The following is a 25,633-nucleotide window of genomic DNA, read 5'->3' as shown; positions in this document are numbered from 1 at the left end:
AAAAAAGGCTTTTAAAGGATGTGAATCTAGAAGTTCAATGTCAGTAGAACCTGCAAGCAAAATTATTTCTAAGAATCAAATTTCAAAAAGGCCATACCGCAACAAAAATGTAACTTTAAATTACCATCAAGTATATACACACAAGAACATTATCTCTAGTAACTATAATATTTTCAAATAGTTTCCTCAAAAATAAAAATCAACAAATGAAAGAGACCTTGGGTAAAGTAGGGGAAGATGGCTTCAGTGATGATCGTTTAACATCATGTGAGCATGGGAGATGAAGTGGAAGCTTTAGCATGGGCAAAATAGGCATAGCAGTGGAAGAGGACTTTTTTTTTTTTGGTAAGAAGAAGAAGCCTTTGGTGATGGTCATTTGACCTTAGCATGAGCACGGGAGGGGAAGTTGTGGAGAAGGCCTTCGGTGCCGCTTGTTTGGCTTCAGCATAAACGTGAGAGATGCAGTGGTGGGGTGGGTGGTTTGGGGGCAGCGTGGGCCTGATGTAGCTATCCTTCGAATGAGATATTAGAATTTGACATTTCGAGATTCGATCCACACTGAGCCTACAGTGAGTTCCGCGACGACGAATGGAGTCTAACGAGCCCAAGATCAGCCCAAACGGAGATCTGATGAAGGAGATACGTTCGATAAAAGATGGCACGAAAATCAGAGCGGCGGAGGCCGCGGTGGCACGACCGTGTGTGGCAGCGCACGGGCGTGCATGGTTCGCGACCTAGCCTGAGCGCACGCACGCGGGCACAACCCGCACGAGTTTTTCCATGCGGTCCACGTGCAGTGCGTGGACCGACGGTCCATGGGGACCCACATGGATCGAGAGGGCATTTTCTCTTGGTTTCTCATGGTTTATCGTGGACTGGTGGGCATTTTCTTATGGCTTCTCGCGGTCTACAGGGTTTTTCGTGGACCGATTGCAAGATCAGATGGCCTAGAGTATTGCTGGTCTTGATCTAATGGTTCAGGGATTTGTTTGAGTGCTGTGAGGAGTCCATGACTCCTATTTCCACTCGGATTTAGGGCTCTAAAGCTCCTGTTCACAGAACAGAGATGTGAATAGTGATTGATTGCTCAGTAGAGGATCCAGAGCAGCAGAGGTGAGGCACCGACAGAGAGCAGGAGCAGGGTGCTTCAAGCAAATTGTCAAGCAGCGGACAGCGGTTGCTTCAGGGGTTCAGGGGGATCTTTCTAGAGAGAGAGCTTTTGTGAGGGAGAGCTTCTTGTGAGAGAGAGATTGGATGTACGAGGGTTGAGGGTGTGATCTCCTCTTATAATATTTCTCTTTTCTCATAATGAAGCTTGCATGCCCCATGGAGGCGAGCCTTTTTTTGGCTAATCTATTTATTTGATTGTTTCTGTTTTATTCTTCTTTCTTCCTGCTGCAACATGCAGTATTGAAAAGGTCCTGTGGAGGTGGTGTCCTGACCAGACATCTCCAACAAGTAGTATCAAAGCAAGACGGTACCAGAATGCAGATTGCGACGGTGGTGGTGAACAAGATTGAAGATGAAAAAGACAGGTCCAATCAAGATGGAGATCAACAAATTTGATGTAAAGAGCAATTTCTCTTTGTGGCAGGCAAGGGTGAAGGACGTGCTCATCCAGCAAGAGTTGATCGATGTTCTCTTGTACGAGGAGAAGCCGACTACCATGGAGGTGCAGGATTAGAGGCGGCTCCAGATGTAAGCGGTGAGTACCATCTGCATGTACCTAGTAGATGAGGTGGTGATCTATGTACTTGACAAGACTATCTCGACGGTGCTGTGGTCGAAGCTCGAGGAGTTATATATGGCGAAGTGTCTCACCAACATCTTTTTTTTTTGGAGACAGTTCTACCAGCTGCGGATGACTGAGTGATAGAGCGTGCAGGAGTATCTCAGCCACTTTCAGAAGATCATCACCGACCTCCTCAGCATTGACAAAAAAATTGAGGAAAAAATCAGGGTGCTGGTCTTGCTAGCGTCGCTTCTTCCTTCATATGAGTCCTTGGTGACTGCTCTTCTAGTGGAGAAGAGCACCATCAAGATGGACAAGGTCACTATGGTGATTCTTCAGAATGAGGTTCTCAAGAGGGAGAATCTAATTTTGAGCTCAGGTAACAGCTCCGCTTTGGTGGTTTATGGAGGAGTAGGAGACGTTAGACAGAGCGACAGAAGATCACGACGAGGGTGGTCCAAGTCCAGGATGAGGGATTTGAGCAAGACCAAATGTTATCGGCGTAACGAGTTGGGGCATCTAGCCAGAGATTGCTCTCAACTCAGAGATCGGACGATGGCTACTACAGCAACGATCAGTAGCGAGTCAGAAGGTGATGTCCTGGAGATATCTATTTCTTTACAGTAATAGATTTTAGATTCTGCATGTACCTATCATGTATGTTGCAGAGAGGAGCAGTTTGACTTCTTGGAGAGTAATGAGGGTACTATTTATCTACCGGATGGATCGAGCTATGCGATCAGAGACATTGGGATGGTCAGTTAGAGGACACATGATCGTATAGTAAGGAGATTGGGAGAGGTCCGATACATACCAAATTTCAGATGGAATCTTATCTCACTGAGCAGACTGGATTTGAGAGGCTACAGGACGGTAGCTGTTGGAAGAATCCTGAAGGTATTGTGCGGCGATAGGATTATTTTGGAGGGAAAGAAGAGGACGAGAGGATACTATTACCTGACGGAGAGCTTAGTACGAGGTGGAGCTCCAGGTGGAGGTAGATCGGATATGAGATGCGAGATTCGAAAAGATGAGAGGCGATATTACAATGTGAGATTTCTATTACCACAGGATGATACCCCGAGCAGGTCTCAAGTTAGGAGGAGCACAGCAGACGATAGAGATGGGATCGAGCAGTCTGGCTTGACTCCTATATCTGTTCATCTATGATCAGTAGGCGATTGCCCAAAGATATGAAGACGAGGAGATTCAGAAGCTCTTAGAGTTAGGAGGAGGTCGAATGTCGAGTCGAGGTGGAGATTGTTAGGATTTGATGCTTCGAGATTTGGTCCACACTAATCTCACAGCGAGATCCGCGACAAGCCCAAGATCAGTCCAAATGGAGATCGGATGAAGGAGATACGCTCGATAGAAGATGGTACGAAAATCAAAATGATGGAGGCCGGCGGAGGCCACGGTGATGCGACCGCACGTGGCAGTGCACGACCAGACTACAAGCATGCGGCTCGGTGCACGGATGCATGGGCGCACACGGTTCGCGACCCAAGCTCGGGCGGGCACGCGCAGGCATGGCCTAGGCCCATGCGGGCATGCGCTGCACGGCCCGCGCGAGTTGTTTCCACACGGTCCATGCATAGTGCATGGACCGACGGTCCACGGGGATCTGCGTGGATCGAGAGGGTGTTTCTCCTTGTTTTTTCACGGTCCATCATGGACCGACAGGCATTTTTCTATAATTTTTCACGGTCCACAGGATTTTTCATGGACCGATTATGCGATAGAACGGTCTGGAGCGTTGCCGATCTTGATCTGATGGTTCAGGGACCTGTTTGGATGCTGTGAGGAGTCCGTAACTCCTATTTCCACTCAGATTCAGGGCTTTAAAGCCCCTGTTCACAGAACAGAGATGTGAATAGTGATTGATTGTTTGGCAGAGGATCCAGAGTAGCAGAGACGAGGCACTGACAGAAAGTAGGAGCAGGATACTTCAGGCAGACTGTCAGACGGCGGACAGCGGTCATTTCAGGGGCTCGGGGGGTCTTCTTGGAGAGAGAATTTTTGTGAGGGAGAGCTTCTTGTGAAGGAAAGATTGGGTGTACGAGGATTGAGGGTGTGATCTCCTCTTGTAATTTTTCTCTTTTCTTATAGTGAAGCTTGCATGCCTCATGGAGGTGAGCATTTTTTTGGCTGATCCATGTATTTGATTGTTTCTGTTTTATTTCTTCTTTTTTCCTACTGTGACGCGCGGTATCGAAAAGATCCTATGGAGATGGTGTCCTAACCAGACATCTCCAATATGAGGGCCCCCTCCCATCAAGGAATGTTTGATTCATAGCATCAGGCCGCTACTCCCCACCACGAAAGTAAGTATGCCACCTTGGTGCCACGCGTGAGCGCCGGTCGGATCAGGTGCCACTCCACACACCCTGACCAAGGTATAGGGCACCCGCTCCCCCATTTAATCGACGCATGCGCATTTTGAATTGTGGTCGAGAGAGTGGAAGTATTTGGCCCGTTCCAACTAGGCTAACGCCCGAGTGGTGGTGAAAGAGACCTTTGGTGATGATAGTTTGGCTTCGATGCAAGCGAGGAAGATGGAGCAATAAAAGAGGCCTTTGATGGTTATTATTTGACTTCAACATGAGAAGGGAGGCAGAGAGAGAGAGAGAGAGAGAGAGAGAGAGAATTGGAGGAGAGGAAGAGGAAGAAGAAAAGGAGAATTGAGAGAGAGAGAAAGAGAGGGCATGGTTGTTAATGACAAATTATATCTTATACCACATACACTATAAAGAGGTGCATCGTAGAACAAACTGAGATGAAATATGGGGTGGCAACCGAAGACGAATGCATGGTAAATGGTGAATAGGTGCACTACAGGAAACCATTCACCATGAGTTTGTCTCCAATTGCCACCCTGCGCATCTTGTCCCCATCTGTTCCTGTGGTACACGGTGACGTGATGCAAGATATAATTTCTCCTCGTTGCAATAGTAAGCTTGCTCCCTTATAACCTGGATGTTATGGATTTGAAATAAAAAAACAGTCTCTCCATGTATCCCAAACTCTGCAATGACACGAGCCTTGTACACTAGTACAATAAAGAAGAGAGAAGATATAGAATATACCAACCAACAGCTTCGAGAGAGAAGAATCGATGGTGGAGAGAACAACTAGATCTTGCACAAATATCAAATCCAGCACAAGCACCAATATAACTCATACAAACACCATAAACCCTAACACCTAGCAACAAGAAGAAACCAACATCTTATACAAAACCGATAATGGAAGGAACTGAAATAGATAGGATACGCATTAAGAAAACAGAGCTATTTGATAGCAAACAGAGCTATTTGATAGCAAATGCAGCCTTCTTCCGCGAAAACCTTGATCTCAACCTTGATCATGAGATCAAGATCCTTCTTGGGGAACTCCGGAAGAACCTTGATCTCAACCTTGATCATGAGATCAAGATCCTTCTTGGGGAACTCAAGGCCCCACTCCAAAAGGGTGGTAGGAGGGGCTAGAGTGAAGCAGAATGGACTCAAGAACACTTAGGAGGTGTTTGACTGGGGAGAGTTGGAAGTCTGAAATTGAAATAAAAATAGATGACTCCTATTTTGACTGTTTGATTGAGAGAAATCCTATTTTGATTCTAATTTCAGGACGGAATGGAATGACAATCTATCTAAAACTCAATCTCCAATTTTTCTTAAAGATTCAAATTCTCATTCCGACTCTAATTTGACTATTCCAATTTCGATTTTAATCCATTCCGATTCCTATATCGTTTGTAAACCAAACACCCCATCCTCAGGCATAGAATATTGAATATCCCATTTTTCTCAAGTATACTGTAAAGATAGATAAAATATTGATATTACAGACCCAAATGGAATAGGATTTGGTAGATTTATTTATCCTTAAGTACATTCTGGAGCATTGTTTCCCCTTGGACTACAGTGTACTCTGACAGCAACAAAATCCTCATTCAACAGAACAGTAGATGAAGTGCGCTTAAATTTAAAAGAAACCACTGACACTTATAAGGCAATACTTTCACTGTAACGAATGCTCTATAGCTAATCAGCAGCTTAGATGGAAACAAAACTTAGATGCCATAATCATCTCTGTCCGCATCATCACAAAATTACTTACAGGGAAAAAAATCGGACTGATAGCCACTTAATTTGCATTATCCGGTAAATAGGTTTTAGCTTTTACAAATAGATTTATCTCCTCATCTTTCACTGTGACAAAGGAACAGCAGTATCTTTTGATAAAAAAAGGAATCATATAGATGTTTGATGAGACATATTCAAATTATTTATCCGGTGCAGGCTACATTAATTCTATAAAAGTTTATGCCACGATTAGGGTCATCTGGATCTTCTAATAGATATAGCATTTGGCTTGTACTGACTATTTCTTATGAACATTCTACAATATAGCTTAGAAAAGAGAGAAAGCAGGATGGCATGGAATCACAGGCTTCTGTTCTATGAATGATCATTTAAATGGACCATAGAAATCTTTTCCTGCTCATTTTTAATTTGCTTCTTCACCAAGCCTGCAATATCGTTTTGGTTCTCTTGCACGTCAGACCCTACAGTCACAGGAAATGACCTCCCACTACTTCTCACAAGATCTTTTATGGTTGTCTTTAGATCCTCGTCACCCAGTAAGGACTCTAATGTCACGTGTACACCTGCATGCACCATCAAAGATCATAAAAATGAGGGTATGACAAGGAATATTCATTTGTAGTCTAAAAGTTCATATGCAATAACAAAGGCAATGTTGGTCCTCATATAATGGTAAGCAATCATATCAGTAAGGCTTTATCAATAAATATTAGTGCTCAGAAAATTTGCTAATTATAACGAACTTTTCCACTTTAACTAATTTCATTATATGGTTTAGGTAATTTAACTTCAGCCCCATTAGACAAAAGAAAAAAAATGGAATATGTTAAGTAAAATTTTACTTACGGTATCGCCAATAATGCTTTGGGTTTGTGGGATCATTGATTGTTTCCTCTACTGCTGGTCTACTTCTGTATTCCTCTTTCAGTGCCAGCAAGTCCTAATCACAGCACTCAGATGAATACAAAATTTCTATTGTGGTCTGAGTACAGAGTATATTTCAGGTTTCAGTACCTGAAGTGGGAAGATTGCCCACATTGATGGAGCTTGACAGTGCTGCTGAATGATGAAGTATGCTATTTCTGGGGTGCAACAAGAAGGGGGCACATCATTGCATCCAACCACAGTCTTGTAATAACGGCAGCTTCTCTCTTCATCTTCTTCCCACCAAGCACGCAAAGTGGAGCAGTCATGGCATGATGGTGCACATACCTAGAAATTTTCATAGGAACCCAATCTATCTTTGCTGATTATTAAATTTAAAGACAATCAACTTAACTCTTCAGTAAAAAAAAAAAATATATATATATAGATACATCACATCAAACAATTCTCAATCACATTCTATTATTTGAGAAGTTAAATGCTTAAATTCAATACATATAATATCATTTCAATTAAGACTGATATATTAAAATTCAGTAAGGACAGAGGAAGGATGCTGCATTTGACTAATTTACAAAGATAATCAGATATCACGCCCCAAGTGCCAGTTCACCTTTTGGACCCATTAGCAATCCACAATTTTTTTGTTCAAACCATCCAAGTCTACGCATGTTTTTTCTTTTGAAAGATGGATATTTATAGCTATAAGTCATTTGAAAGGTATGTTTTGATAGAATAGTTTGCATAATTAAATTATATCATAAATGACACAGCAAAGAAAGGTTTTAAATCTAGAATCTATCACAGTATTCAACATTCTACGAAAGCTTTCTTTCAATACTATGTAAACTTTATTGAATCTAATTTAAAAGCAACTACCATGTATGATAAATGCATGAGCAAAAAAATAAACTAACAGAAAGAAAATTGGACTATATTAATCCATTACACAAGGTCAAGAAGTGTACCGTCATATAGCTGTACTGAGATGGAATACCAAATTCTAGGCCTGGCTCACTTGGCATTCTTTGAATACGTAAACCTATTAACCCTAGTTCCTGCATGACCTGGATAAGCGCATGAAGAGTACATATTCATTAATTAAGTAATTCATAGGCTTAAACCAGGGTTAAACTTGCAGTTGAGCATACTGGATGGACACAGGAAGGAATAAGGCCAAGATCCTCTCCACAAGCCAACATATCTGATGAGTTCAATAGGACAGGCAGAGTCTTCAGTGCATTTTGACGCCAAAGAGCTTCTTGCCGGCAGAAATAGTAATCATAGTACAATCTTTTGAGAACATTTTTACTGTAACAAGGAAGAGTTAGTCAGGAATAAGTTACCACAAAGCAAATTGAAGGTATGATGCCATATTTTATAACTAATAAGAAATCAAGAAAAGAAAACTTTTTGAATCACCTTATTCATTTGAGATCTTGGACAAACAGATATCAGTTCTTAACTTCATTTGAAAAAAAAGCACTACAGGTTCATGTAATATAGCATGGTAGAAGTACCTGTGTTCATCTAAATCTTTAAAACTGGAGGTATCTTCAAGATTGAAACGAGGATAAAATTTTCTTGAGTCTTCAGGATCTCTAATTAGAACTATATTCTGCAGAGACAACAGAATTTGCAGAGCAATCATTAACATGTCCAGAAAATGCTGTCTCAAGAAGTTAACTGTAATATGAGACTAACAGCCCTGATAGCTAAACAAAAACTATTTACAGCATGCAAACCCATTTGGCTTCTTTCCATGTCAAGATGATCTACCTGTAGAAGATCAAAAAGGTCTTTCCGTATCTTGTCTTCTTTTTCCAACCACAATAACTTCTCAGGACTGGATTTAAGCTTCGCAATAATTTTCTTCTCTGTATTGCAGTCTTCTTTGAACTAAAAAAATCAAAACCAAAGACAAAAACAGAAAAATGCTAGTAATATAATGTGTTGATTTAATCAGGTAAAACAAGAACAAATCAGGTGATATATAAGAATGTAAACACAGCAGAACCAAACAACTGGAATTAAGAAGACTATATTTGGTTTTTCGACAGAGGATACTCTGGGGAACAAAAACATGCAGGATCATATTTTGGATTATTCAAATATGCACACAGACCATAATTTTTATCAAGAAAACACCGTAAGGGCCAAAAATCATTTAAACGAATTGATGCAAGGATTACCTGCACGTCATTCTCGATAAAACAGCTCGAAGAGTGGTAAAAGGAACCGCCTCCATTTGGAGGAGGGGTGCAACTTCTGGGCTCAAGCCCGCTACACAAATGTGCAGACTATGCTATATGTGCAGACTATATTACACAGCATGTGGAGACCGGTATGTCATAACATATTGAATGCAAATCATATTATAAAAACCGGCCATGTATATTAACTCTATAAATCAGAACTTAGAAAGGCTAATATGCACTTGCATGTGGCTTAGGTATGGGCAGAGTGCATTAGACAATAATAGCCAAAAACTAGAACACTCAAAATATCTACAAATAGCATTGATGCATACCAACATTACAGCACAACTCTAGGCAGATGATAAGTCACGAATGGCTAACACTGAGGTAAATGATCATGAAAGACACTGTTGTGAAAAGAGAACTGGCAAAACCAATCTATGATCAACTTTTTTGGCTTTCTTTTGCACCTCCTTAGCTTAAATTTCATGAGTCTTTATTAGATAACTAAGATCTAACAAAGGAGTATGTTGTCCTGTTATAGACAGAATGCCAGGTTATCATATTCATACCTCCATAGCAAGTATATGTTGACCAATCCATCCATTCATGCATTCTTTTATTCTTTGTATGAGTTAGTGATGGATTTTGTATAGACTTTGTACACGCTACATCCTAGCATGGTGCTGTCCAAGAGTGTAAATTTTGTGATGTAAGCACCAGTTTCATAACCTAATGAGAGAAAGTACACATCCAACATTTTTCTTTATTTGTCATGCCATCAAAGACCCAAATCCCAACACGCATCATCAAAAAGCTTCAGAAAGGCACTTTAGCAATGATTAGGCTAATCTCAGTTCTACAATGAATAAATGATGCCTCCACTGTTATTAATGCCTGTATATGCAGCAACAGCTGCCAGAATCTGGAAACTTAGGCTAGTCAAAGTCTAAAACTGCTGGGGCAGCGCATCTTGGAGTTATTATCTTAGCAGACTATCCATAGCTTCTAGACCACTTGTAGAGCTTCTGATAGAACATTTAGTCTAGCACATTTGCTATTATAGACATTCTATATGGCCATTTCTCCCTCTTGTAGCCAACAAAGAACTAGTGAAATTCAGTAAAACAGAAGCATAAACCTTCTGTTTTATCTTTTAACAGCCTCCACTAAGATTTACTGTCTCGGTACCAGGCCCTGTATCGGTGCCAACCTGTTACTATGTTGGTACAAGGCTGGTTCGGCATACCGAATGTTAGTATGCTCGCTATACCGCATTCTGGTACCAAACCAGTATGGTACTGCACACCTCATAATGTCTGATTCAATCTGGCACGGCAAACCTTCATCTCCACTCCTCAGTCCTATCTTGCCCCTATTAAAGTGTAGCAAGCATATGTCAATTGGCAACCTAATATGCACAATCAATTTTTGTATCAAGATCCTATGATCTGATTGTTTCATATTAGGATTCCTTCTTTATATCATGGTTGTTTAGGATGATATCTTCAAGCTTTCATCCCCCTTCGCTTCAAATCAAGGAAATTTAGGACTTTTTAGGCTTCAATTTGTCTTTGGTCAAAATAATTTCCAGGATCTTTTAAGCTATCCTTTCAGCCCTATTGATCTCCAATTCTACCCTAACCGTTTCTCCCTTTTCTATTTTGTAGCCTATTTTGATTATGAAGCCATCTTTTTCTCTCTAACTCCCATGAAAGCCTACCCAAGTTAACTCTAACATCACCTTTTTGCTCCCTATCTACTGTAATATTTTCATTTTAGTCATCTTTTCTTGGGCTTGTGGTACCTTCCACAGTTTTTATCTATGTAAATCCCACTTTGGAATACTACCTTGCCAAGTCATGAAATATATTCTAGAGTAGCATGCCATTAATTCATAACAATTTCTATTCTCCATTTTACATGATCAAGAAACCTTCCACCAGCTCCAGGGTTACATATGAACCAACATTTATCTAGCAAGATCTATGACCTCCTCGTAGCCCTTGGAGCTTTAACAATCCAAATTAAAAGTTTTTTGAGTTTTTAGTCTTCAGTATATCCTTCTCATTTGTTTGAAAGACTTAACTCATCTAGCAGATTGTAGACGTGCTCAATTCTTTTTAATGGGCTTTTTTTATATCTAAAACTCTTAAGTGCTTCCATTGTCATTGAATTCTTCCATAAGTTATTGCAAGCACCTTGTCCACTTCATTCCTAATCATGCATTCAGGTATTCCATTACCTCGAAATTATATTTTTGGACTTTAACACAGACCGAATCATGGTTAACACTTCATTCAGAGATGTTGTTGGCCTTTTCATGTCCTTGACCTTTCCAATTTTGCCTGCCTCACAGTATCTTCCTTTTAACATGTTCTGGTACCACTTCTTTATTGTCATTTTATAAACTCTTCTTAGGACTCAGGCTTTTGCATGCACAATAGCCTAGCTCTCATCTCCAACATGGAGTCTATTATTGGTTCATGCTGCATTTTTTGGTTCACTTATGTAAGAACCCAGTCCAATTGGGGCAGTCCACCATGGACTAGCCCATACCCAGCCACATGCCAAATGAAAAAAGAAAAAAAAAAAAAAAAGGAAAGTCTGAGACAAAGACTCCCAATGGGAGTCTTCTTCTCCCTCATGTCCGACTAGAATTGGACTCCTAAGGGCCTCCAAAGACCCTGGGAAGTCCTCTATAAAATCTCCCCCTCCCTCCTCCAAAGCCGGTCATGACGAGCACTAGTCTTTCCTCTTCCTTCTCCTCAATTTCTCCCACTGAAGCCATGGATACCCTCACTGTGTCGGCCTAAAATCCTGGCCGAAGACCTCACCAGAGCCCGAGATAAGCCCGGCCCCTCTTCCTCTCTTTCTTCCCCTTCTTCCCATGCTAATGCGCATGGCTACCAACCATCGGAGTTGCCAGAAAACTCAAGAGAATGAAGATCCTATTTTTCTACTATTTGGCCGAGCCCTTTTCCCCTGCTTCCGACCACTGGCGCTGCCGCCTGTGGTGCCGCACCCCTAGATCACGACCCCCTACCTCCCTACCTTCTTCCCCGAAGGTAATGACTGTCGGTGATCGGCCAACGACTGAAGAAAGTTCAAGGAAAGGGGTGGTCTCCTATTTTTCCAAATTTTTCTTATTGGCCGGCCACTTGCCACTAGCTGTCCTTTGCTCCGCTGCCGCCGGCCGCCTGTTCGCCGCCCACTGCCAAACTTCCAGCCATGCACCTCCAAGTCCTTCCTTGATTGGCCAAGAAAAAAAGAAGAAAGGAAAAAAGAAAAGAAAAGAAAAGGAAAAGAAGAAAAGAAAAGAAAAAAAAGAAAGAGAGAAAAAGAATTTTCCCTCTCTTGTCTCTCTCCTTATCTCTCTAGGGTTTCTCTCTCCATCCGCTCTCTCTCTATCTAATCTATGATCTCCAGTACGGACTTGAGATGAAAACAAGATGATCGGGGACTGCTTCAATAGTTGTATAGATTATCGAATCCCAGTCCGATCCTTCTCAAAAATTCATAGCATCTGATCACAGTTAACCCCTATTGAGTCACCCTAACATGACCCCTAATGATCGGAATCATGGATTCTTTTTTTGAGGAATACGAAAATTCTTTCTCTATTTTCTCTCTCCACTTTCTCTCTCTAAGAAGATCTAAAAACTCTAGTGTTGAGTCATACCTTCCTCTTCTAAGGACTTGAGTTGACCCCGAAAAGATAACCTCGAATCACTTTGATGCCCAGATGGTCTATCAGGACAATATTCTGATCAACAACCTCCTTTTATTATTATTTAATTAAATTAAAAAAAAATAATTATAATTTAATATTTTTAAATAAGATTATCTTATTCATCTAACAAAGTTTGAAGATCTAGAACGAACGAGGTAAGTGGATCACACTCCTTATCTGTTTTTAAATTTTTATATTTTTCATGCATATGACCTCTCGTTGATGAATCATATCTTTTAAAAAATAAAGATTAGCATATGAGATATGAAAAAGCATGTTTTATTATGACCATTGATTTCATGAATATATTTTATAAAAATAGTATGTTTATGAAGATTGAATTTATGATTTTTTTGCCTATATATATGTATGTTTAAAAAAAAAGATATAAAGATTTAAAAGGTTCTAAGGTAGCTATGAATGAATTTTTTTGGGAAGATCAACATCCGGAACTAATATCCATAAGAACATAGGCCCTGCCAATGGGTATAAAGTTGGCATACGAAATAAGAATTCTATTGATTAAGAACACTAGCCCTATCACAGATATACAATAACTGTAGCATGAATATCTGAGAGCAACATTTTGAAACATGATATGGACATATGATAAGAATGATTTACAATTCATGTTTATGAAATGTTCATGATTTATGCATGCATGATTGGTTTATTGTTTGTTTTATTGTATGCTCTATGAAATACTTTAATTTTTATAATATCTGTTATTTTTTAAATATTGCATTATCATCGAAAAACTTATGCTTGATCCGGTAAAGAAGTGTAGGTTCTACTTACTGAGCTAGTATAGCGCATATCTTTTTATTTTTTTTCTTTTACAGAGAAATAAGATTAGGATCGATAAAGGATTTAGGCTTGAGGATCTGCGTAGCAAGCTTATTTATTTTGTAGCTAAAAATTAGTTTATTTAATGTTCATAAACTTGTAGTTACTTATTTATGAATTTTGAGATATGGGTTGGTATTTGGTTTCAGATTTAGATGCTCTAAACCAATTTTAGTTTAATTACTTGATGAACAATAGAATTGAATTTTTTATTATATTTTATTTATGAAGAATTTTAATTGATTATGATTGATTGGCTTCGTGTTATCATAGACTGTACCTTTCGGTAGCATGATGGTGTTATGTCCCGGATTTGGGACGTGACAACTTATCCTTCACACCAAGGAATGCCGTACCGGATTGAACCGCCCGGTACGAGGCGTGCCGAACCGTCCCGACGGAGAACCGAGACGGTTCCGGCATGCAAAACGGCACATGCCGGTGCCGGAGAAGAAAAAGAGAGAGAGAGGGAGGAAGAAAAAGAGGGAGAAAAATCTGTCGGAGGGGCCGTCGGAGGGTAGCCGTGGCCGTCGGGCGGCGGAAAGGGCTCTCGTGGCTCCGCGCGGGGAACAGAGGCGATCCGCCCCTGTTTCTCGAGGCTTTTTTTTAAAAAAGCCTTTTCAAAGTGAAGTCGGCATGGGTTTTGCCGGCTTCACTTAAGTGAAGCCGGCAAGAGTTTTGCCGACTTCACTTTGAAGAGGCTTTTTTAAAAAAAAGCCCCGAGAAACAGGGGCGGATCGCCTCTGTTCCCCGCGCGGAGCCGCGGGAGCCTTTTCCGCCACCTGACGGTCACGGCTGCCCTCCGACGGCCCCTCCGACGGATTTTCCTTCCTCTTTTTCTTTCTCCCTCCCTCTCTCTCTCTTTCTCTCTTTTTCTTCTCCGGTTCGTCCGTGTTTTACTTCATCGGTTCGCCTCGGTTCGAAATGGAACAGAGGTGTGCCGTACCGCCGGCCGGCCGATCCGGCCACCGGTACCGATTCCGCCAACCTTGCTTCACACTTTATTACATAATAAGCTATCTACTTCAAATACCAAACCATTGTCTTTACCACCTGGATATCTGCCAAATTAAAGAGTTGATAACTTGATATTCTTTGAGATTCAAGTATCTTGTTCACTATGGTTAGTGTTCATGGATGGTTCATTTGTGGTTAAAACTTCCTTCCAGCATTTCTCCAATATCATATGCTTGTAGCACTGCATTGCTGCTTGTTGACTTACCAGCTGCCACACTATGCCAGTGTGCATTGCTACTTGTTGACTTACCAGCCACCTAGCTTCGCCACCAGTTGGCCTCATTTGGTAGCCGAGTCCTCTATCTCAATCCAGAATGAAGATTGGAATGACTATGGTAACTTAAGCTCAGTCTATTTTGAATAGGCCGGGAATCAAGAAATTGATGTGGCAGTCCAAAGGACCAGACTTGGCTTGTCATACAACAAATATAGCTAGGAATCTGCTAATATAAAGAATAATATCAATTTCAATGAAGGTGACATATCGAAGGCTGTCAGCAGGCTTCTCACTAATTATGACTAAAATTTCATTGGAAATGTTTTTAAGCCTGCCTATGGCACATGACAAATTCCTGCAACAATGTATTACCTTCACACCTAGGAAATAATGATCTTCATGTCAAACCTTAAATCGGGGTGTTGTTCCATGACTTTAAGCATATTTCCAACTTCTTCAATTTCAATAAGAATAATATCACTTGCATAAACTAAGAGCATGTAAAGACTCTTCCTAGCATGGTGCTTGAAGAAAGTGATCAAATCGGTTTGTTTTATTTATGGCTTTATACAATGCTTTAAGAGCATTGTTAATTCCTCAAAAACATATCAGTGGAGCTTGTTGAACTCATATAGGCTCGTTTGGTTCGCTGGAAGGGGAGGGGGGGCAGTGGCAATTCTTGGGCAGTGGAGAAAAGTCTCCTTGTTTGATTGGAGTTTTAAGAGGAGAGAGAATATAAAAAGTTCTTCCTATGGAAAAACACTCCCTACATTTCATAGGAAGTATAGATTTATGGAGGAGGTGGGTTTTGAGACTTCTTATGGGATGAGAATTGGTGGTCTTCTTTTCTTTCCGAAAATAACCTTCTAATATTATCCTTATAAATATTAATATAATATTATATTAATACTATGCTAATATTTTATTAATATAACATAATATTCATATTATTATAAATATTATAATATTTATAATATATTAATATTATTTTTTATTAATATTAATATAGTATTTATATTAATAGATTAATATTTATATTAATATTATATTAATATCTATATTAATAAATTTGTTATATTAAAATATTTAATATTATATCAACATATATATATTAATGTTGTATTAATATAATAAATTATTATGATCTATTGTTATATTATATTTATATAATATAATATAATATAAATATTATATTAATATTTACATAGAGTTTGGAACTTGGGAGCAAAAAGGTATGGTCTTATATATATTAAGGATATAATAGATATTTTATACAGTTTTTCTAGGAAAGTAGATGCTCAACCAGACATATACCACTCTATAACAAGTCATTTTTCTATGATCGACCAAATATAAATTCCTGAGAAGTAAATAAATAACCTCCCAGGAAGAAAAGTTTTCCCTGCAAACCAAATGAGTCCATAACATGTGTGCAAATATGCAACCATGAGTAGCAGAATCTACCTGTGAGAAGCCGGGTCACTTGTGCAATGAAAAAGATCTTTCTATAGATATCTATAAAGAATTGTGTTAATGGCATCTAAAGAGCAGCTAGTCATACTTAACAGAAAGTTCATGAGCAAGATAGGTTAACAAATCCAAAATGGCCAAATATCTAAACAAAGTCTAAGCTCCTTTCTAGATGTTTCCTGTGGTTACTAGTTGTGCTTTTGAGCAATTGGCATTCATACAACATTAACAACCTACCTGAAGCAACATATTTTTGATGAGGTCTCCATGTGATAGGTCATATTTGTGCTAGTAAATGCATCATTTCATCATTCGTGGTTCAAATCAGCCCATCATTTGGATTCAAAAGTAGCAATTCTTCTGCATGAATCTCTCTATGAGAACTCATGCAACAACGGGATTTCAGTTTTAACTATGCAAACACTTGATTAGGAAAAGTAGTCTAAAAAGTCCTCCATTGTTTTCATTTATCCACAGTCAGCTGGACAATTGTTCCAGTTAAACTGATATACTCATAGATCTCTCCTCTATGAAATGTATTATCCAAGAATCAAGCAGTGACATACCTCATAGCATAGCTTTTGATATTCATTCAAAAAGTTTGCAGCAATAACAGTCCACAAGGATCCAAATTTATCCTGAAAAAAAGTTATTTAATATTAAATAATAATGACTGAGCAGGTACAATGTTATTCAGAAGCCAACAATACACAGAAAAGAATCACATAGGAACCTGTAAAATTTCTTGCCGGATATATGGACGGCTCAAGCGATTGAAATCCCAAATGCCTTCCCTCTCAAGTTCCTCCTAAGAAGGCAATTTTAAAGATGAAGTAAGATAAGATGAAAAATTGCTTCTTTTATACATTTTGCATTATTTTTCTTAACCCAGGACCATATGATGCTACCTGGCTCAAAGCAATGGATGGACGGAATTTTCCAAGTAAACCAGTAACAGCATGATCAGGAAGCTCCCATATTCTAAAGAAACCCAAGATATGATCTATTCTATAGGCAGTGAAATATTTTGCCATCTGTTAGACCACAAAAGTGGAGGCCAGCTTGAGGAAAAAAAACAACATGCAGAAGGAAACAAGGGGAAAAAAAACTGATCAAACATTTAAAAATAAGGATTAAATCTAGATAACCTGTGACAATCGGGCTCGCCACCATGCATAGTTATCTTTTGACATTTCCTCCCAGTTGTATGTGGGGAAACCCCAATTTTGTCCATTTTTGTCAAAATAATCTGGAGGTGCTCCAGTAGATGTGTTCATACGAAATAAATTAGGATATACCCAAGTATCCACACTATTCCTGTCCACACCTATTGGTAAATCTCCTTTCAAGACTACTTTCTTCTTCCTCGCATAGGCTGCTGCTTCTGATAACTAATAATGGGCAAAAAATAAAATGAAAGGAGTTATACAACGTCCTAGCAGAAGCAATGATGCAAGCAAACTAACGATTGACACTCATAATGCTTGCCTCAAAACAATAGGATATTATACTTACTTGTAAATGCAGATGAAACTGAACATAGTAATGAAAGCATATGACATCATAGTGTAAACTGTCCTCTGAAACAAGTTTCTCAAGCTGAAAAAAGAAAACTTGTGAAAACTTGGAAAAAATTGTATCAGATGCACTATTAGGTGCTAAGCTATTAACAACAGAGAAGAAAACTCAAATAATAGAAGAAAAATTCAAATCAAAATAATCCACAGGCACCTGCTCGACAAACCATTCAGAGAAATCTCTAAAACATCTAATGAGAAAATTATCAGCTTGCACACCTTTTCTTTGGAAAAATGAGAAAATCGACCCCATTGGGTATGATCTGATGTCTCAAAGAAGTCCCTCAAAAAACAAAATGCTGCATAGGGTTTCAGCCATTCCTGTGTACAGTGACAGATTCATAATGTGTAAATTTTAAAGTTAGAAGGATGAAATTCTGTTACAAAACAAGCTGCATTGTGAAATTATCATGACAGTAAATATATGAGAAAACATAAGCCACAAAATGTATAAGACATACCTCATTCTCAGAGAAGAATTTCTTGAAGGAGCTGGAATCAAGAATTTTATCTTTTTCCAGATTGAATACTTTTTTTGCAATTGATAATTTAGCAGTCATTGTAGCCTCATAATCAACATTCTGGATAAATAAACAATTTATATTAGAGAATCTGAATATAAAATTTAAATACAAGAAATTGCAATCAGACAGTTTTGAAATCACAGAAGCAACCAACATCAACTGATTTAATTTGATAAGATGATAATGGTCTAATGTTGTCTAGGATTCATTATCATGAACGGTCTGATACTATGATAGATTTGAAGAGAAATGAGAGGAGCCAAATATGTGGAAAATGTGTTCAATTACATGCACAATACACATGTAGGATGTGGTCACCACCATGGTAAGGATACAACAAGAGATAAAAGAATAACTATACATATATACATTGCTAACAATATAGGGGAGATTCAATCAAAAGGCAATATATAGGGGAGTATAACAATCAAGGCACTCTGCTGGACTGACAAACATCATGCTGTAAGTGTGTAATATCTAACCTTTGTTTCAACAATATACATATCTGAAATCAGGATTCATGTAGGGGTGGCAAACGAGTTAGATATAGGTTGGGTCGGATCAAAAATTGGTTAACCTGAATCTGACATGTTTACTAAACAGGTTAAAAATTCAGGTCTAAACTCAACCTGTTTATTAAAAAGGTAACCTGACCTAACCCACATAACCCATTTATTAAAATGTCAAGTAATGTTAAATGGGTTAAACGGATAAAGTAGGTTTTTAACAGAATACATGAATTTAAACAGGTTAAGAGGGTCAGGTTAAAAAAAAAGAAACATGTTAAGCAAGTTTTAAAAAGGTTAAATAAGTTTTAAACATGTTAAATGGATCAGGTTATAAGCTGACCCAATTATTAAATGGGTCGAAACGAGTTAAACGGGTCAAAAGTCCAAATCTGAATTCAACCCATTTAATAAACAGTTCTAGATGGGTTGACTTGTTTATGACCCAAACCCATTTATGTCAAACTTGAACCTACTTAAAATGGGTCATTCATGAGTCAGGTCATAAATTGCCACCTTAGATTCATGTCATGCAAATTTTGCTTTACAAAACAAATAAATTCTCATATCAGAAATATTTGGCATTTACAGATTCCATAGCATGTCATCAACATATGTAAATATTTGTGCTTTATATGAGTCATATATGGATTGCATCAATCCTATACATGGTTCTCACCATTTGCATGGTGATAATCCTTTGTAATTATGTCTACTTGGCATAATGAAATATTGCTATCGTTGAAGTTTGATTGTATTAGAGACAGGAAGTCATTTGGGACCTCCATGGAAGCATTAGTGGGCTAACATGTCTGACCTGCCGAATTATGGAGGATATCCCATATTGGATTAAATCATCATGACATCCCCATGGTTCATATTCAGCACTCAGGTCAGTAACTGGTAATCAAGGACCTGGTTGTCAAATGGTACTGGAAAAGCATTCACATTCTGGAAAGTTCAAAGGAACTATAGTTCAATTAGTCTTAAGGACGCCCAAAATGGTCTCCAATGATGAAACATTTGTGATACATCCTTCTTTTCTCCATCCTAACCTTCACTAGCGAAAGAGGTTGACAATGAACTATCCTCTCACCCTTCAACCAAACCATCTCAACCGACAAAAAATGCGCTACTAGAATTGTTTACCCTTAATTTGACATATCCATGGCTTCAATGCATGCTCTTGTCAGAGTTTTCATTGAGCATCTCTTCATTCATCAATTATACAATGCAAACATTAGAATACTGAGGCCTTTACATGGCCTCATTTTGGATCACAAAAACTTAGTAATTTTATACATTTAGTTACCTGAGAATTTAAGAGGCATGATTAGTTTTTAACTTAAAAATAACCAGCTGGCATTCTGCCTCTATGACATTCATTCAGTTACAGGGACAAAAATCAAAAACATAATTAAAAATCCCCTGCTCTTTTCCTTTCAAACTATGTCCCGTCAGCCAAGTCAATGGTAATCTTGAATCATCAAAACCTGCAGCTCAAATTAAAGTGCATAGATTAGGAAGATCTCTCTTCCATCAAACTTGTGTCTGAGGATTCATTGAAAAACCTATCTCCTGCCAAAAAACCCACTGGTCATGAATTCAGCATCATTTTATAGGGGTTTGACATCAAGTAGAGACAGACTTAGGAAGCTTGTAACTTTTAAGAGATTGTTCTTTGTTCCATAACTCGTGATTGGTAAGTTTGTAGGTCAAGTTACTGTGACTTCTCAAAAATTGATGCCTTGGGGGTTAATAGTCACTGATATTCTCTACCTCAACAACCAAGCAGGGAGCTTGTTTACAAATTTAAGGCTAATCACATCCATGATAGACAAACCAAAGAAATCTATGGAAAGTTACTAGCACCGACAACCAATCCATTGAGCAGTCGGGTCCATCTTGTGCCAACCAAAAGCCAATTATTATAGTTTTGGTGCATTTCATACATTTTGGCTATTTCAGAGTAATAATAAAAAGAAGGATTCTATATAAATAAGCATCAATGTTTTGCTTTTGCAATATGAATGATGTTGACCTAGAAAAAGCATTACCTTTTGATTCAGCCTTTCTTTTTCCCTCGAGATCTCTTGCTGCAATTACAGAGGATATGGAAGCTAAATGTCAAAGACCTCAAGTAAATGTTCCACACTGAATTTTTCAACTTGAAGAGGCTAGATAAGAACCCCACATATTGACATGAACTCAACATGTTGACTTAAAAAGGGTTAAAGAGGCCACCTTTATCTCTTCTGGAATATTTTCCGAAAGTGCTTGTACTCTCAGATACAGGGGATGCAATGCAAATACAGAAAGAGAGCTGTCAATGTAAGAAGTTTCAGAGAACTATTTCAATACCAGAGCATTGATTAAAATGAGTTTTTCTAGTTTAAACATTTATAAGCTTGAAGTTTCCAGAATAAAAATTTTTAAGAATAAAACACATATTTATGCATGTTTTATTGTTTCAAAGAAGGATATCTCAATTACCTGTAGGGATATGAGTCCCACCACATCCCATGGACTGAAGTATCATTTACTGGCAAGAGTTGAACAAGATGAAAGCCTGAATCCACAGCCAAATCAACAAGTAATTTTAGATCGAGAAACTCTCCAACTCCAAGGTCATCGTTGGACCTAACAGAGAACATTGGTATGGCAACACCAGCACCCCTCCATGGCATTTCCTGGGGGAAAAAGGTTAACTGATAAGGATCTATTTGTTACTTGCTTATCAAATAATTAGATTTATATTCCAAGAATGTAAACAAGATGTTTCCACGTCAGCCCAGCTCCAATTTTATACATTACCCGGAAGGTACCATCAGATAATATAATATAATTTGGTGGAGATTTTGATGCCAACTCAACAACTAGCTCCCTGTTAGGGCCAACTTCCAAAGAAGCACCTTGAACTTTGCTAACTCGGAAATACTTGTATGTGGAATACTGTTAAGGAAATAGATATAGAAGGTTGAATTATAAAAACATAGATTAAAAAAAAATGATGTTTTAAACCATCACCAATGTGTATTTAAAAAAAAAAAAAATCAAATGCTATGATCTCTCAAGGGAGAGAGAAAGTGAAAAGGATATTTTATTGGGAAGTCATCTTTTCGCATTAAACAATCTGCTCTCCATATAGATCCTCCTGCATGGCTAAGTTCCAGTCCATCTTCAGCCTTCCACTGTCCTAATTGTGGCACACTACCAGTAACACAAACCTGCAAAGTTGCCATTCTTTAGATATCTAAGTACAATGTGAATGCACTAGAGAGAGAGACAGGAGAGGTAGAGTGGGGGAGGGATGTAGGGAGGGAGGGAGGGGGAGAGAGAGAGAGAGAGAGGCACAAACACTAGCACTAGGGATATTCAAGCATGTCCCCGTTTAAGGTAATGAGCAAGAAGAAAACAAGTAAAAAAACATAAGATTCGGGCTTACAGATGATCCAACTTCTAAATATGGGCAGCTAATCACAAATTGGACAACAATGGAATCTGTTTGCAATTGAAGAATCAAGAGTAAGAAACTTTGGAAGTAAAATGATAAAAATAAAACCAAACAACTTTTTTCAGACCTAGAGGAGATATACCTTTCCGTTCCAGGTTTTTCTGAAGAGCCCCAGAATATGTTTCTGCTTCCAAGTTCTTATCTCCACCAAAGATGACATTTTTGAAAGCACTTCTAAGGAAGAGAGCTTCTGAAGCATTCTGGATTTAGATTATAAAAAGACATCGAATAAGCAAATAGGAAATGTAAAGAAAGTGAAGAGCTCCAGCATAATACTTTAAGTTGGGTATCTTGGACAGTAGCCAGAACATGCAAGGGAAAGGTGCAAAGTCAATCCACAAGAATAGAACTGAATCATGAATAGTTGGTTTAAGTTTCTCAAGAGCCTCCAATCATGTCTCAGTCTTATAAATTCCAGGTCGATCCTTACTTTTTCCCTATCTTTCTTCCATGGTTTCATATTGCCATCTTATAGCTGCTAAGATTGCAGAAATGCAGCATCACAAGCCACAAGGGCTTTTGCATTGCTTGGCACATTTAAGAAGTAATCTTCTACCTTGTAGCCCATGAAAAGAAAAATATGATGCAGATATTGCACAGTGAGTGACTTTGCAAAAAATCTAAGAAAGCAATCACGACAAAGGATTTCGCAAACTTGCAATCGCAATTAATGTAGCCCTTAACAGATTCATTAACGAGAACAGAAAATAAAACCGAACCCAAATAAATGAGACAATGCTGATCTTTTAATGTTATTTTTTTTATCATATTTTTTATTCATAAAATTCTTTTCTGCTTTACTTCATGGCATTTTAAACTCAATACTTGCTTTTTCGCTCCTACGAATATTGCATCCAGCTCATGGATCCTTTCCCTTTTTTTTCAAGATTCAAACTTCTGGCAAGTTAGACATGCAACGAGGTGAATGGCACCTTTAAAATCTACCATGCCAATCCAAGGATTTTTCAGCACAGAGATTTTTTGGTCTAAGACCCAGACAGCAACTACCAAACTCTGTGCGCAAAGCGCATATAGGTATGCTTTGCTTTCATGGGCATATGGATCTAACATTATTATGTACTATCAATTGGTACTTGGTAGCACACAAAGGATGAGCACTTCAATGAATTTGCTAGTAACTTGGGTATATTTGCCATAAATATTATAAGTACAGCATCATGCATGGCAACAAAGGATTACACAAGCTTTCATGGCCAATATTTTTCAGCCTTGTACTTCGATGGTGTCTTAGGTTTTAGTTACATAACCGTTCCATTTTGCAGAAGTTAAATCATCAAGATATCCACTCTCAACTTGCTGATTAACCTTGCTTACGACATATTTGATCCTTTGCAATTCACAAAAAAGGACCCTTTGATTTGACACCATGAAGTTGTAGGTTGAAGTGTAGAATTTCCAGATTTGAGAAATTAATGTTGATTATAGCAAATACAAACACAGGAGAATAAAAGGTAGGTCTACACTTAAACAAACAACAGTATAAACGCAACAGAGTATAAAAATGAAGATCAAATTTAGTCAATAAAGTCAAAGAAGCTACAAAAAATCCAGATAAGAACAAGCTTAACAGAATGAAAATTCTGATCCAAGCAAAAAAGAAGAAAGTTGAAGAAATGCAGAAAATCTCCATACCTGCCACAGATCATGAATTTCCACTACCTCTCCTTCCAGAAGTCCTTCAGGCAGGATTAAGTTCCGCTTCTTCCCTCCCTCCCATCTCAAAATATTCCGATCATCATCCACCAAATAGTAACTGTATTCGCATGTAAAAGCAATGGGGACAGAAGTTCTTCCACACCAGATAAGCTCATTGCCTTGATGAAATGGACTTAAAACCAGACCCTTCTTCACATTCCAAGATCCTAGCGCTGCTTCAGAGCCAGAAATAAGCAGGCTCTGCCCCCACTGGGTATAATATGGTATTTTGAAGAGCAAAGTCACTGTACTCAAGGACTTCTTTCCAGAATATGACCCCAAATTCACCATGTCTTCTTAAATTAAGTCAACCAACTAAAAATATAGCAAACCACAAACATCCTAATTAATACATCAACAAGAATTTTGTCAAGGAATAACACAACAGAAATGGTCTATAAATAAAGAGGTGCAATCTTCTTGCAGATGATGAAAAATAAAAATAACATCGAACAACTTATGCTTGTATGACGAGAATTATCCAAACATGAGATATAATTTTTATAAGAACAGTTTGACGTATCAAATTATGATACAGCAAAATTTATTACAGTGTGTCATATCATTCCCCAAAAAACTGATTCACCATGTGGAAAATATATCAGATTCCATACACAACTCCACCACTAAATGATACAAGCATGGAGATCCAAAATCTTGCAACAATAGGATGCAATGTGATTGAATAACCAACTTCATAAAAACCAGCTCAACACAATAAGAATCCACAAAGAAGTTATTGGAACTCCTAGCAAGCAAAAAGGTAAAAAGCATCTGAAATCAGTTGAAATCTCCTGGGAACCAGCCAAATTAGCACCACAGAAGGACCCCAGATAACTCCATGGAAGCAAACAAAGCAGACCAGAACTCATCAAAAGCCAACTCAAGTGCGCTAATTCTTATACAAGAAAGAATCGAGAATGATTCTTTAAAAAAAGCAAAGATGCAGTGGACCTAGCTGTAACCAATCACAATTCAGGTAAATGAACCTGTTCATCTACCAAAAATCAAAAAGCAACAATCACTAAAAACACAAATTGAAGATTAGCAAAATCCAGCTGACATGAAGAGCTAAAGAGAACAGAGCATGAGATCTGTGAATTACCAAATCAGAAACAATACGAATGGTTTCTCAACTCTCCCTTTCTCGACTTTTCTCTCTTAAATGGGATAGCATTAAGTATTTTGTAGTGAGGAGACGCAACAAAAAGGGAAAAAAAAAAAAAATCTATGAATCTGTGGTGGGAGAGCGATCACAGAAACAAAATTGGATGCAGCGTGGTTGGCTGGGGAGAGAGCGTGAACGAGAGAGAGAGAGAGAGAGAGAGAGATGGGATATTGCTCTTGCTCTCCTGATCTCCGTGAATATCTCCGGAAGGAATAATTGGTATTTAACAAATGGAGTTCAGGTTGAACAGAAAGATCTGGTTTACAATCACCAGCCATCCATTTATTATCAAACAGCGGATCATCGAGTTCATTTTGTTTAAATTTTTCTCCATCATTGAACGATTGGTGATGATGGGTATTCCACCCATCCGTTGCAACTCCAAATTGGAGAGAAACCGAACTCAATCATTAGTAATGTCACG

The 25,633-nt window shown here is 38.5% G+C and overlaps 1 protein-coding gene across 2 annotated transcripts; it reads right to left on the bottom strand.

The window, feature by feature from the left end:
• Positions 1-5,967: 5,967 nt before the first annotated feature.
• Positions 5,968-25,374, bottom strand: LOC105057692 (4-alpha-glucanotransferase DPE2). 2 transcript variants are annotated; one of them, XM_010940378.4, is made up of 23 exons: positions 25,147-25,374; positions 23,979-24,356; positions 22,408-22,525; positions 22,257-22,312; positions 21,911-22,038; positions 21,626-21,755; positions 21,305-21,501; positions 21,056-21,134; positions 20,869-20,907; positions 18,243-18,362; positions 18,001-18,102; positions 17,720-17,803; positions 17,353-17,595; positions 17,113-17,238; positions 16,938-17,012; positions 16,771-16,842; positions 8,503-8,622; positions 8,244-8,341; positions 7,875-8,034; positions 7,692-7,790; positions 6,853-7,050; positions 6,685-6,778; positions 5,968-6,401 (listed from the first exon to the last, which is right to left on the bottom strand). In XM_010940378.4, exons 2-23 carry the CDS (start codon positions 24,330-24,332, stop codon positions 6,193-6,195), a joined length of 2,901 nt encoding a protein of 966 aa, XP_010938680.1. In that variant the 5' UTR covers positions 24,333-24,356; positions 25,147-25,374; the 3' UTR covers positions 5,968-6,192. The 2 variants fall into 2 exon arrangements, with proteins under 2 accessions (XP_010938680.1, XP_073104819.1); XM_073248718.1 differs by lacking the exons at positions 5,968-6,401; positions 6,685-6,778 and having other exon boundaries at positions 6,876-7,075.
• Positions 25,375-25,633: the final 259 nt, after the last annotated feature.

The sequence above is a fragment of the Elaeis guineensis genome, chromosome 14 (assembly GCF_000442705.2).
Source record: "Elaeis guineensis isolate ETL-2024a chromosome 14, EG11, whole genome shotgun sequence".
NCBI lineage: Eukaryota > Viridiplantae > Streptophyta > Magnoliopsida > Arecales > Arecaceae > Elaeis > Elaeis guineensis.
The sequence above is the reverse complement of the archived record's forward strand: the minus strand, read 5'-3'. Positions and strand labels throughout refer to the sequence as shown.